Source organism: Malaclemys terrapin, chromosome 22, assembly GCF_027887155.1.
Source record: "Malaclemys terrapin pileata isolate rMalTer1 chromosome 22, rMalTer1.hap1, whole genome shotgun sequence".
NCBI lineage: Eukaryota > Metazoa > Chordata > Testudines > Emydidae > Malaclemys > Malaclemys terrapin.
The window spans coordinates 15,186,307-15,198,819 of record NC_071526.1 but is presented as its reverse complement, the minus strand read 5'-3'; the positions used below and the strand labels follow the sequence as shown (position 1 = coordinate 15,198,819).

The window sequence follows — 12,513 nt, the reverse complement described above, 5'->3', positions numbered from 1 at the left end:
CAAAATTTTGTGTGTGCATGCTCTCTCTTTCTTTCTCCCCCCGACCTTGGAAACAATAAAAAAAACTATTTAAGACCCACAAACAGAGGTGTGTGTGTGTGTGTGTGTGTGTGTGTGTTTGTGTGTACGTACAATCATGGCAAACTAGTTAAACCAGAAACATGATAAAATAGGAGACCCCCTTTAATGGAAAGATTTATATCCCCATCTGCCAATAAAGAAGATATACAGTAGCGTCACAATTGACTGCATAGTTACTCTGAAAGTTATTACACAGTAACTGCAAAATAACTCATTATAGCAGTTAAAACTGCTGTAGACATTTAAAACTAGGCTGGACAAAGCATTAGGAAATGTATGGTAAGAAGCATGTAGTATTGACTAGAATATCCAATAGATTTTTTTTCCCCACCTCTAACAACAGTACTATGATTCAGTGATGATCAGCCCAGCCCTAATATCCTGTTAACTGATAGCTGCACAATTAACCTGTATTTCCAGTGCATGATGAAATCTCTTGGTGCACCGTTCCATAGGAAAGTCTCAACAACTGGTGGGTTATTTTCAAGCTCAGGAATGACACACTAGGAGTTGGGTCAAAAGCAAACTGGCTTCAATTTATGCAATGGCCTTACACCGAACTTTAGGTCTGGCTGCTAAAATTAAAAGGCCACGTTTTTATAATCCGCTGAACTTCTCGTCATCTCCTCAGTGCTGTGTGTGTGAAAATTCACAGAATTGTAACAAATGTTTAAGAAAACACATTAAAGGGGGGAGGCACTATGTTCTTTATAAGCCAATTAGGTATGTAGATAACTTGGCTTTATTATGCTTGTGAATCATTATTAAATATTTTTGCATATGCATGGCAAAGGTATTATGCTCTCTCAAATCACTCCACAAAGTGTGAATTAAAGAAAGCTGAATGCTAATAAGCTCTAAACTTGTGCACTGTGAAGCCAAAGGGGGATGAAAGAATCTTTGGTCTGCTGTGAGATCACCTCAGGTTGTAGGAACCTGTGCTGCAGAGAGGTGCAGAGCTATTCTGCTGACTCACCCTGCAAGCCAGATGAGGTGAGTCTCATTAGCTTTAATCTAACAAGGTTGAGAATCTCTCTAAGAGAAAAGAGAGATTCCTACCTAGGAACTGCCACGCTCTGTAGTAATTATAGGCTAAGACTTGCATCTGTGATTAGTTACATTAATGATAAAAGGTTACCCCCAGGAAGGAGATGCATCTGTACAACATCCTTTGTGTGTGAGCCGTGTTAGGGGTAGTTGGATGTATATACCCACAAAACATCAAGAATCTTTTCCTAAGCAGTGCATATGTTTTTTGTTTTTTTCCAGCGGAGTGTGGAGGCACTATCAGAGGAGAGTCATCAGGGCGGATATTGTCTCCTGGATACCCAACACCCTATGATCACAACCTCAACTGCATTTGGACGATCGAGGCAGAAGCTGGTTGCACAATAGGGTGAGTTGGGGGCCAGATATAGGGGCTGTTTTGAGCCTTGTTTTTACTCATAGCTCTTCTGTGGTGCGGCTTGGGTTTACTGCATTCTTTTGTCGGCAGAGCTGAGCGAAACTTTTTGGATGAATAGTTTATTTGCTAAAAATGCAGTTTGGGGTTGAAAGAAATTATTTGTGAATTTGGGTCAAATTTGGTATATAGTTTTAGCCAAAAAAGAAGAAGAAGAAGTGATGACTCAAAGAGCTCAACCTATTTAGCTTCACAAAGAGAAGGCTAAGGGGTGACTTGATGACAGTCTGTAAGTATCTACATAAGGAACAAATATTTAATAATGGGCTCTTCAATCTAGCAGAGAAAGATATAACATGATCCAATGGCTGGAAGCTGAAGCTAGACAAATTCAGACTGGAAATAAGGCATAAATTTTTAATGTGGAGAATAATTAACCATTGGAACAATTTACCAATGGTCATGGTGATTTCTCCATCACTGACCATTTTAAAGGTTTTTTTTTTAAAGATCTGCTCTAAGAATTATTTTGGGTAAGTTCTCTGGCCCGTGTTATACAAAAAGTCAGACTAGATGATCGTAATGGTCCTTTCTGGCCTTAAATCTATGAAATTATGAAGAAAAAAATGCAAAAAAATCAAAACATTTCCTTTCAGAACGAGGTTTTGTTTTGAAATGTAGCTAGATTTCTTTGAAAAAAATAACAAGAAGAAAGTGGGGGGAAGACACCCAGAAATGAAACAAAAAAAGCTGAGATAAATGTTTCATTCAACCCCAAACTAAATCTCTTCAGTCTTTTGTTTCAGCAAGAAAAAATGAAAATAATAATGCTTTGGCGTGAGCTGAACAAAATGAGAGGCTCCAGGGTGGGGAGGAAGGTTCAGCCTCTTAGCTGGAAAATCAGTTATTTGCTCTGTTATCAGTCCTGTTTGCTCTCTTATTTGTTATATTATCTATTTTCTCTGTTATCAACTCTTTTTACAAGTAGGCTGAAGTCAAAACTGGTCAATGGATTTGAATGTCTAGTTCCCATTAGACATCCAAGTCCCCGAGACAGCGTTGAAAATGTGACCGGTAATTCTGCTGTAGGGAGGCTGGGTTACCATGTGCTCTTATGCAGTGTTGTTTGTTATGCTGGGATTACATGGTGGTTACTATAGGCTTGTTTATTTCCCATTTGCTGCTTCTGTAATGCTGGAAACTGGCTAGCAATTACTTAAAGAGGTTAGAAAGAATGTTATGTCACTTTACGGATCACAAATGAGCCACCAACGCTTGCTTTTCTCCTGCTGGGATGGTTAAAAGAGGCACCATTTCCCCCCCCCCCCCCCCCCATTCTGGCTTTGGTTAATTTATATCCCCTATACGGCCTGTCTCTGAAACACACATTATTGTCAGAAACATCTGTCATGCAACACTGTGGAGAAGGTCATGTAATTTGCTGCTGCTGCTGTTGCCTGATATTATTGCTTTATTAAACTTTCATCTGTTAGCCTTCAATCCTGTGTCTGTGTGCCGTGCAAGAGACTTTGATTTTGTTTCCTCTTGGGATGTATTTCAGAGTTGAAAACCGGCTCGCCACGAGAGTACTGTACTGAGATTCCCCAGTTCGGTCCAACATGCTTCCAGTTGTTTTATCCTACCAAATGGGCTTCTATTTGAGATCCAAGCACCTACAAGATTATATCCTAGGCAGTTAGGGGCTTGAGCCATCTCCCGCTCACACCACCAGCATAAATTAGGAATAGCTCATCTGAAGTCAGTGGAATTACACGGCTCTAGATGAAGAAAGAATCAGGGAATGGGTCCCCAGATATGAGCAGTGAGTGGAGGAGCTGGAAGGATAAGATCGCAACACATGGCATCTTTTTATTATAACTTCACTGTTTTATAGTTTTAATAATAAAAAGCAACGTACAAAAGGGAATTATTCGCCCTAAAAGAAGCATCAAAATAGTTCGCAAACATCTGGCGAGTATAGAGACCAGAAAACGTTTCCTCCTCCCACTTCTCCCCCACCTTTTGTTATTGCCCCTCCTACCCCTTTGCCTTTGCTTCATTGCAGTTTCAAATGTAATGGGTTCTAGTTTTTAAGTTATGTGAATTTGGCACTGAGGCAGGTGGGGAACTGGCTCGTAGACTTAGTGCAGCCACCAGCATGCTTTTTGGAAACTTCTGCTTCCCTGATCCAGCACTGAATTCCCCCCCAGCCCTGCCCCACCACCTCATTACAGCCCTGTACTTAACTGGATAGTCCAGTCCAGCTACGGCTGCTTTTAATACAAAACCAACAACTATTTGCAAATACATTTTTTGCTAGTAGATGGAGAAATGAGCAGAATTTATTCAACAAATTGTTATTTAGACCAGCTCTTCCGTTGCCCATCTATTCACCCTACTGCTGTTGCTCCCTAGGAAAAGCTCTGCAGTAACACGTCCATACTGATCTGCAGAATCCCTTACTGTTCCAATCCTGTGTTCTCGGATTGCTCTGTCCCGCCACCTCTATCCTGACCCACAGCCTACCCGCTACAGCAGCACTGATCTGATCTTTACCAGAGACAGTTAATCACGTTGCACTGAATGGTGCTTTTATTCAATGGCTTTATGCTGGGGTGAATTTGGTCCAGTATTTTTAAATGCAGAAATTCCTGCATTACTTCAGTCTTCTCAAACTGATTCAAGGATGGATGGTTTGGGGAAATCTGCATGAGAACTCTTAATGGATGCAAGGGGGGACTTTCAAAGGAACATTTCTCAAAAATCTCTTCTCCTTTTTCATTCCCTGCAAAGAACTTTGTAATATCCCATGCAAATCTTTAATGCTCCTTGGCTCCTGTCAGGCAATGATGTCTTTTGATTGAGCTTATCTCCACTGATGTCTTACTCACATCCTTGTTGCAACTGATATATTCCAATTAACATGTACACGCGCTGTCACTATTAATAGCACTAGTTTGCATCACCTCTTGCTGATTTAAATGATGATCTGACCTGTGGTCCTTGTTCTAAATTGGCAGTGGTAGAAGCAGGCATTAAATTGCAGCAGTAGGAACAGTGGTTCTTGCTAGATTGCTGGGTACCAATTAGGTAATCAATCTAGGGAGAAATAAAATAAATGTGAATTTAGTACTCGTGGAAGGCACTGGCTTGACAATCAAAAAGATCGGAGTTCTGTATTTATTCATGGAATAAAGACTGCATGTGTAGCTAGCATAAACTGGCAAGTACAGTGCCCTAGATGACTATGGCTCTACATGTAACATGCACAATTAAAATATAAGGTCCCAGTCTTGCAGCCTGATCCATGCAGACAGATTTCTGACCCTATGCAGAGCCCCATTATCTTCGGTGGGATTCACTCTGCCAGACCTGTACAACCATACAATGATCCCTTGAAGCCCAGAGATCTGATTCTCATTTATCCCAAGGCCTCTTTACACCATTGTAACAGTGCAAAGGGACCGCAGAGTGGGTGTGAATATAATTCACCTGCACAGAGCCCAAAAGAGCGTAGCAATGGTGGCTGATCCTGCCTCCACTAAAGCTTGTGAGTAAATTTACCCCCACGCCTATCCCTGGCCACTTCAATGGCACTACATGAATGAGTCATGCTATATGCTAATATTTGTAGGATCAGACCAGTGGTTTGGAAGGGCTCAAGAATGGAATGAAATTATGCCAGGTGATAATACAAATTGCGACCCTCCCTTTCATCAGAGATTAAGCCCCCTGTTCTGTTCCTCCGAACATCTGGTTTTTGTGCAGCTGAAACAGAACAGATGAATTTTGGTTTGTTGGGAGAGCGAATTTCCATCAACTTCATTTTTATGGTAATCCATCAGAATAATAATCCTCTTCATGCATGATACAATTGTATAAAGGTCTCATTTATAACTTCCATTAAAATTAATCACCAAAGCTTTTTGAATAAAGCTGTATCTCTCGGCAAGGGGGGGGGGGAGGAAAAGAAAAAAAGGCGGAAGATAGAAAATGGAATGTCCATTATTGCTACAAATGTTAAAAGGGGTGCACTTCAAAAGGGGATTAACCATCTCCCCCACCATAAAATTGCAACTAAAATGTCTCTAGCTCCAGTAAAGAGGTAGGGGGGAGGGGGCGGAGGAGGGATATTATAAGACAAATGAAACTTACCTCCGACATCTGTTTGTATGCCCAAGAACAGTCTGTGAATATGCTGATTCGGTGGTGTTTTATTGTTTAGCAGCCATCTCAGGGTTGTAAGGGAGTTTATTGTAATTGCTAACCCCGGCCTAATGAATGGCACTGTACTGACAGGTCCATTTTTCAAAGTCTCATCTAAAAATATGAGTAGAAATATTTGGATGCTTGGATCAGCCTCATTAGAGACTTCTGGGGGCAGAGAATTTGAGGAGTTCTTATTTTGTTGGTATGGCACTTTCAGGGGGTTAAGAAGAGCCCCAAACTCCTGACTCTGAGGGTCCTAGTCTTAAACAGAGGCTTGAACCTTTGGCTGATGGGCTATAAATCGTTAACATTACAATCATTCTGCTTCTTAACCAGTTCAGGACCTGATTTTGTGTTGTGTAAACTGAGCAGAATTGCTTGAATGGGAGACATTAATGGAAAACCCTGATGGCTGCAGTCAGTGAAGGTGTTGGCTCAGTATCATTATTTGTATTCTAGTAATGCCTAAAGGCTGAAAGCCAGATCAGGGATATCACTGCGCTAGGTGCTGCACATACACCTACTAAGGGGCAGTGTCTTCCTCAAAGACCTTACCATCTAAATAGACAGAAGTGGGGAAACAGGCTGTATTAGTATCCCCATTTTATAGTGGGAGTCAGAGGCACCGAGAGATTAGGGGACATGCCAAGGATCATCTAAGGAGCCCATGGCAGAGCCAAGAGTTGAATCCCATCTGTCCCTGTCCTGCAGGAGTGCCCCTCTTCCATTGCAGGCAGATCTCACCCCTGAGCAGGGCTGGATTTCCCCCAGGGACTTCCCCTGTGGTTAGGGGAAGGGGTTAGTTTTAATGTTAGACCCACCGCGTCACATCATTACTTCTTCCCATCATGTTTGCTCGGGTTCCTGCCGTTTCCATTTAAAAGTGCGTCCTCGTTGCAGCAGCTACAGATGAGATATTTCTCTCCTTCTCCTTGAGTGAGCACCCAGGGCAATTTTCCGCCGTTCTGCACCCTCTTAAGAATCCCTTAATGCTTTCAGGCATTTGGGTACCAGAGTACAGCATGTTTCACTTGCTCTTTAGAGGACTTATGTCACTCTGGTGTGGAAAGCCTCTTTGACCTGCATCTCTAATCATGGCTGCCTTATATACCTAGCAGCAAAAGCCAGTTCTTCTCTGTGTGTGGCATATCCTTCTGCCCATTTTATCCAGGGTTCAGAGAGCACTTGGGGGAGGCTTGGAGCAGAAAGGGTGGCTCCTGGAGTTGTTGCTCAAGGAGGCAAATACCAGCCTGCTCGCAGGGCTCCATAGTTTTCACTGGTTGGTATTCTTTAACAACAGTGGTTGAGAGAAAGAAGGAGGTAGCCGGTGTAATAATTCTGTGCTCTTTGGTGGCGTTCATCTGTACCTAGAAGATAAGGCCCAAGTTTGCAATAGCACCCTGTAATTGGAGGTGCTTCAGTTCTGGGGTGTCCAACCGGAGGTGTTTACAGCCTGACTTTCAGTGCCGCTGAGCACCCACCTCTCCACGGGAAGTTAGTGTGAGCTGTGGGTGCTGAACACCCTTTGGAAGTCAGGCCCTGGGTACCTCAAATTGGGCTTGCTAAACTAATTGGGCACTTTTTGAAAACCTGGGCCTACGTGACTCCTCCAAGACCACATAGCAAGTCAGTGGAAGTGCTAGGAATAGGACCCAGAAGTCCTACCTTCCACCGCCTTCCCCTAAGCAGGAGACAACTGTACTGTGGTTTATACATAGAACCACTGCCTCACTTGCTTTTAGCTGCATTTTAATATACCTATTAGTGATTGTCAGAATGCAAAGATAATTGTCCTCCTCCGTATGATTTGCTACACCTATTTGTTGTGTCCTGCGTAAATGACACTGTCAGTTCTTTGGGGCACAGGGAAGGGAGGGTGATGGTAAGGAAAGTTACATGAGCCCCTGTTGAGTAGATCGATTGTTCCCAAAGGTACCTAGTCTCTTAAATTAATACATAACATCAGCTATCCCTGACGGATGCACAAACCAACCACCCATCTGTTGACTCTTGTCTTATACTTAGATCGTAAGCTCTTAACAGCAGGGACTGCCCCTTTGTTCTGGGTTTGTACTATGTCTAGTGCAAAGGAGTCCATGATTAGGGGTCCTAGACGCTGCAATCGTTGGTCAGCCTGTCCCTTGTCATTACATCATCAGGTTGCCTGTTGATGGCTCCCTGATCGTTTGTGAGTCGCTTCTTAAAGCTCCATTAGGAAGTAAGGCCCTGTTCCCAGTAATTGGAGAGCTTGTTGGGGTTTTCCTTTAACAGCTGGTAGGACAAGATGTTTATAGGAATTCCCAAGCCTTCCCTTGCTATACTCTTCCTCCTCCTCCTCCTCCCCTCCACCACTTCCTTACACGTGTCTTTCCACCCGCTCTGTGTTCCAATTACTCCTGTGAATTCACTGCTGAGTTTTCATTGCTATTCATTAGATAGATTTAGGATTCAGCTCCTTTGGCTGCTGTCTGATTCTGTGGACTTCATTTCCTTGCTGAGTACATTGAAGGGGTTTGTTTTGTTTTGTTTTGTTTTTTTACCTGTTCTATTGGGGGCGGGGGGGGTTCTGTTCCATCTTATTTACTTACTATTGTTCTGGATAAATGGGAAAACAGTTAATGTTTCTGTGTGTTCTTCAGTAGACTCATAGCCAAGGTTTTCTTTTCAGAGGTTTCCTCAGCACAGCACAGCACATAGAATGGTATGTCTAGAGTTAGTCCAGTTTTAGCCTGATTTCATTGTGTCATGCAGTGTTTTCCCTGGTGATAATGTGGCAATGAAAAACAGACAATTAAATGACCAAAGTGGGTCAGCCCAAAGGTCCATCTAGCCCAGTATCCTGTCTTCCAATAGTGGCCAATGCCAGGTGTCCCAGAGGGAATGAACAGAACAGGTGATCATCAAGTGATCCATCCCTTGTCGCCCATTGCCAGCTTCTGGCAAACAGAGGCTAGGGACACCATCCCTGCCCATCCTGGCTAGTCGCCATTGATGGACCTATCCTCCATGAACTTATCTAGTTCTTTCTTGAACCCTATTATAGTCTTGGCCTTCACAACATCCTCTGGCAAGGAGTTCCACAGGTTGACTGTGTGTTGTGTAAAAAAAATACTTCCTTTTATTTGTTTTAAACCTGCCGCCTATTAATTTCATTTGGAGATCCCTAGTTCTTGTGTTATGAGAAGGAGTAAACAACACTTCTTTATTTACTTTCTCCACACCAGTCATGATTTTATAGACATCTATCATATTCCCGCTTAGTTGTCTCTTTTCCAAGCTGCAAAGTCCCAGTCTTATTAATCTCTCCTCCTATGGCAGCCGTTCCATACCCCTAATCATTTTTGTTGCCCTTTTCTGAACCTTTTCCAAGTCCAATATATCTTTTTTGAGATGGCGTGACTACATCTGCACACAGTATTCAAAATGTGGGCGTACCATGGATTTATATAGAGCAATATGATATTTTTTTGTCTTCTTATCAATTCCTTTCTTAATGATGCCCAAACATTCTGTTCACTTTTTTGACTGCCGCTGCACATTGAGCGGATGTTTTCAGAGAACAATGACTCCAAGATCTCCTTCCTGAGTGGTAACAGTTAATTTAGACCCCATCATTTTACATGTATCGTTGAGATTATGTTTTCCAATGTGCATTACTTTGCATTTATCAACATGGAATTTCATCTACCATTTTGTTGCCCAGTCACCCAGTTTTGAGAGATCCTTTTGTAGGTCTGCTTTGGACCTAACTATCTTGAGTAATTTTGTATCATCTGCAAAATTTTGTAACTTCACTGTTTACCGCTTTTTCCAGATCATTTATGAATATGTTGAATAGGACTGGTCCAGTACAAATCCCTGGGGGACACCATTATTTACCTCTCTCCATTCTGAAAACTGACCATTTATTCCTATCTTTTGTTTCCTATCTTTTAACCAATTACCAATCCATGAGCGAACCTTCCCTCTTATCCCATGACAGCTTACTTTGCTTAAGAGCCTTCAGTGAGGGACCTTGTCAAAGGCTTTCTGAAAATCTAAATACACTATATCCACTTGATCCCCCTTCCACATGCTTGTTGACTCCCTCAAAGAATTCTAGTCAATTGGTGAGGCATAATTTCCCTTTACAAAAACAATGTTGACTATTCCCCAACAAAGTATGTTGATCTATGCGTCTGACAATTTTGTTTGTTAGTATAGTTTCAACCAATTTGCCCAGTACTGAAGTCAGGCTTACTGGCCTGTAATTGCCGGGATCACCTCTGGAGCTTTTTTTAAAAATTGGCATCACATTAGCTATCCTCCAGTCATCTGGTACAGAAGCTGATTTAAATGGTAGGTTACAGATGAAAGTAGTGCTGCAATTTCACATTTGAGTTCCTTCAGAACTCTTGGGTGAATACCATCTGGCCTTGGTGACTTTTTACTGTTTAGTTTATCAATTTGTTCCAAAACTTCCTCTAATAACACCTCAATCTGGGACAGTTCCTCAGATTTGTCATCTAAAGAGAATGGCTCAGGTTTGGGAATCTCCCTCATATCCTCAACCGCGAAGACCAATGCAAAAAAATTCATTTAGTTTCTCCGCAATGGCTTTATCGTCCTTGAGTGCTCCTTTAGCATCTTGATTGTCTAGTGGCCCCACTGGTTGTTTAGCAGGCTTCCTGCTTCTGATGTACTTTAAAAAAATGTTGCTATTATTTTTTGAGTCTTTGACTAGCTGTTCTTCAAATTCTTTTTTGGCCTTCCTAATTATATTTTTATACTTCATTTGCCAGAGTTTATGCTCCTTTCAATTTTTCTCATTAGGATTTAACTTCCATTTTTTAAAGGATGCTTTTTTGCCTCTCACTGCTTCTTTTACTTTGTTGTTTAGCCATGGTGGCTCTTTTGGGGTTATCTTACTATGTTTTTTAATTTGGGGTATACATTTAAGTTGAGCCTCCATTTTGGTGTCCTTAAAAAGTTTTCATGCGACTTACAGGGATTTTACTTTTGGTGCTGTACCTTTTAATTTCTGTTTAACAAACTTCCTCATTTTTGTGTAGTTCTCCTTTCTGAATTAAATGCTACAGTGTTGGGCCGCTGTGGTGTTTTCCCCACCACAGGGATGTTAAATTTAATTATATTATGGTCACTATTACCAAGCGATCCAGCTATATTCACCTCTTGGACCTGATCCTGTGCTCCACTTAGGACTAACTCAAGAATTGCCTCTCCTCTTGTGGGTTCCAGGACTAGCTGCTCCAATAAGCAGTCATTTAAGGTGTCAAGAAACTTTATCTCTGCATCCCTGAGGTGATATGTACCCAGTCAATACGAGAATAGTTGAAATCCCCCATTATTATTGAGTTTTTTATTTTAATAGCCTCTCTAATCTCCCTGAGCCTTTCACAGTCACTATCACCATCCTGGTCAGGTGGTCTGTAATGTATCCCTACTGCTATATTCTTATTATTCAAGCATGGAATTACTATCCATATTGATTCTATGATACAGTTTGGTTCATTTAAGATTTTTACTTGATTCTGTGCTTTCTTTCACATCTAGTGCCACTCCCCCACCAGCACAACCTGTTCTGTCCTTCTGATATATTTCGTCCCCTGGTATTACTGTGTCCCATTGATTATCCTCATTCCACCAAGTTTCTGTGATGCCTATTATATCAATATCCTCATTTAACATGAGGCACTCTGGTTCACCCATCTTATTATTTAGACTGCTAGCATTGGTATATAAGCACTTTAAAAACTTGTCACTTTTTAGCTGCCTGCCATTACATGATGTAATTGAATGGGGCATTTTTTCATTTGACGGTTCCCCATCAGATCCTACTCGTATTTTATCATCTTCCATCCTCTCCTCCTTACTAGGACATAGGGAATCTCCACTTATAGATCCTCCCCTAAGGGATGTATGAACCACATACTCCTCTTCACCTGTCATTTTGAATGAAGGGGTTGAACCCTGGTGTATTGTCACCTTGTGCTGCCAGCTCCCCTGGTTAACAATAATCATGACAATATCTTACACGTAGATAACCCTTCTTATCCTGGAAGGTCCAAAGTTCTTTGCAAACTGTGTGTGTGCAGTAGTCATTTCACATCTTTTGGAAGCAGAAGGCAGACGGCCATTGAAAAGCCTGCTGCTATCTGACACCCGTGTTTGGGACAGGAAATGAAAAGGGATCCCATATCTAATTGGTGCAACAAGGGAAAGCGTTGGATAAGTAGAATGGAATTTGATCAGGGAATCAGGATCACGAGTTAACCCTTCTGCAAAGTTCCAGAGGAACTTTAGTGAGCACAAGTGGACAGAACCGCTGTCTCTCATGGGAAGCAACAGCACCTCTGCCACCACACAGTCCTGACTCTGAAGTGGAGAGCCATCTACTGACTCACCGACCCCACTTCTTCCCAGGGTCTCTGCTCCAAGTGCTGACCAGGCATGACCCTGCTTACCTTACAAGGACAGGCAAGATAACAGCCCACAGTGGTAGTGGTGCAGGCAGTCGCGTACTGGGAAACCTTTGATCCAAGGCAGGTGAAGCAATAAAATACATGGAGCAGAGAAATGTGATTTGCATTCAGAGTATTACAATAAATACAAAACTGAGAACATTGTGTAATTTCACTGGCTGTTGCTTCTCCTCTTTACTCTCCGTTCCCTTTTAACTATATTTTGGAGAGCTGGTCGTAATTTCTTACTCTACAGATATTCTCTTGGAACTTCTTCTATCAACTGATTGCATTTAGCTTTGTAATAACTAAAGTTTTATCAACGATGGTATCCAAAGCAAACTTCAGTACAGGATCCAT

General features: G+C 41.9%; 1 protein-coding gene across 1 annotated transcript in view; it reads left to right on the top strand.

Moving 5' to 3' along the window:
• CSMD2 (CUB and Sushi multiple domains 2) overlaps positions 1-12,513 on the top strand; it is a 579,057-nt gene that overhangs the window by 399,476 nt on the left and 167,068 nt on the right. The window contains exon 25 of the mRNA XM_054012126.1: positions 1,351-1,477. Within this exon, the coding sequence (XP_053868101.1) occupies positions 1,351-1,477 (127 nt within the window). The remainder of the gene's footprint in view (positions 1-1,350; positions 1,478-12,513) is intronic.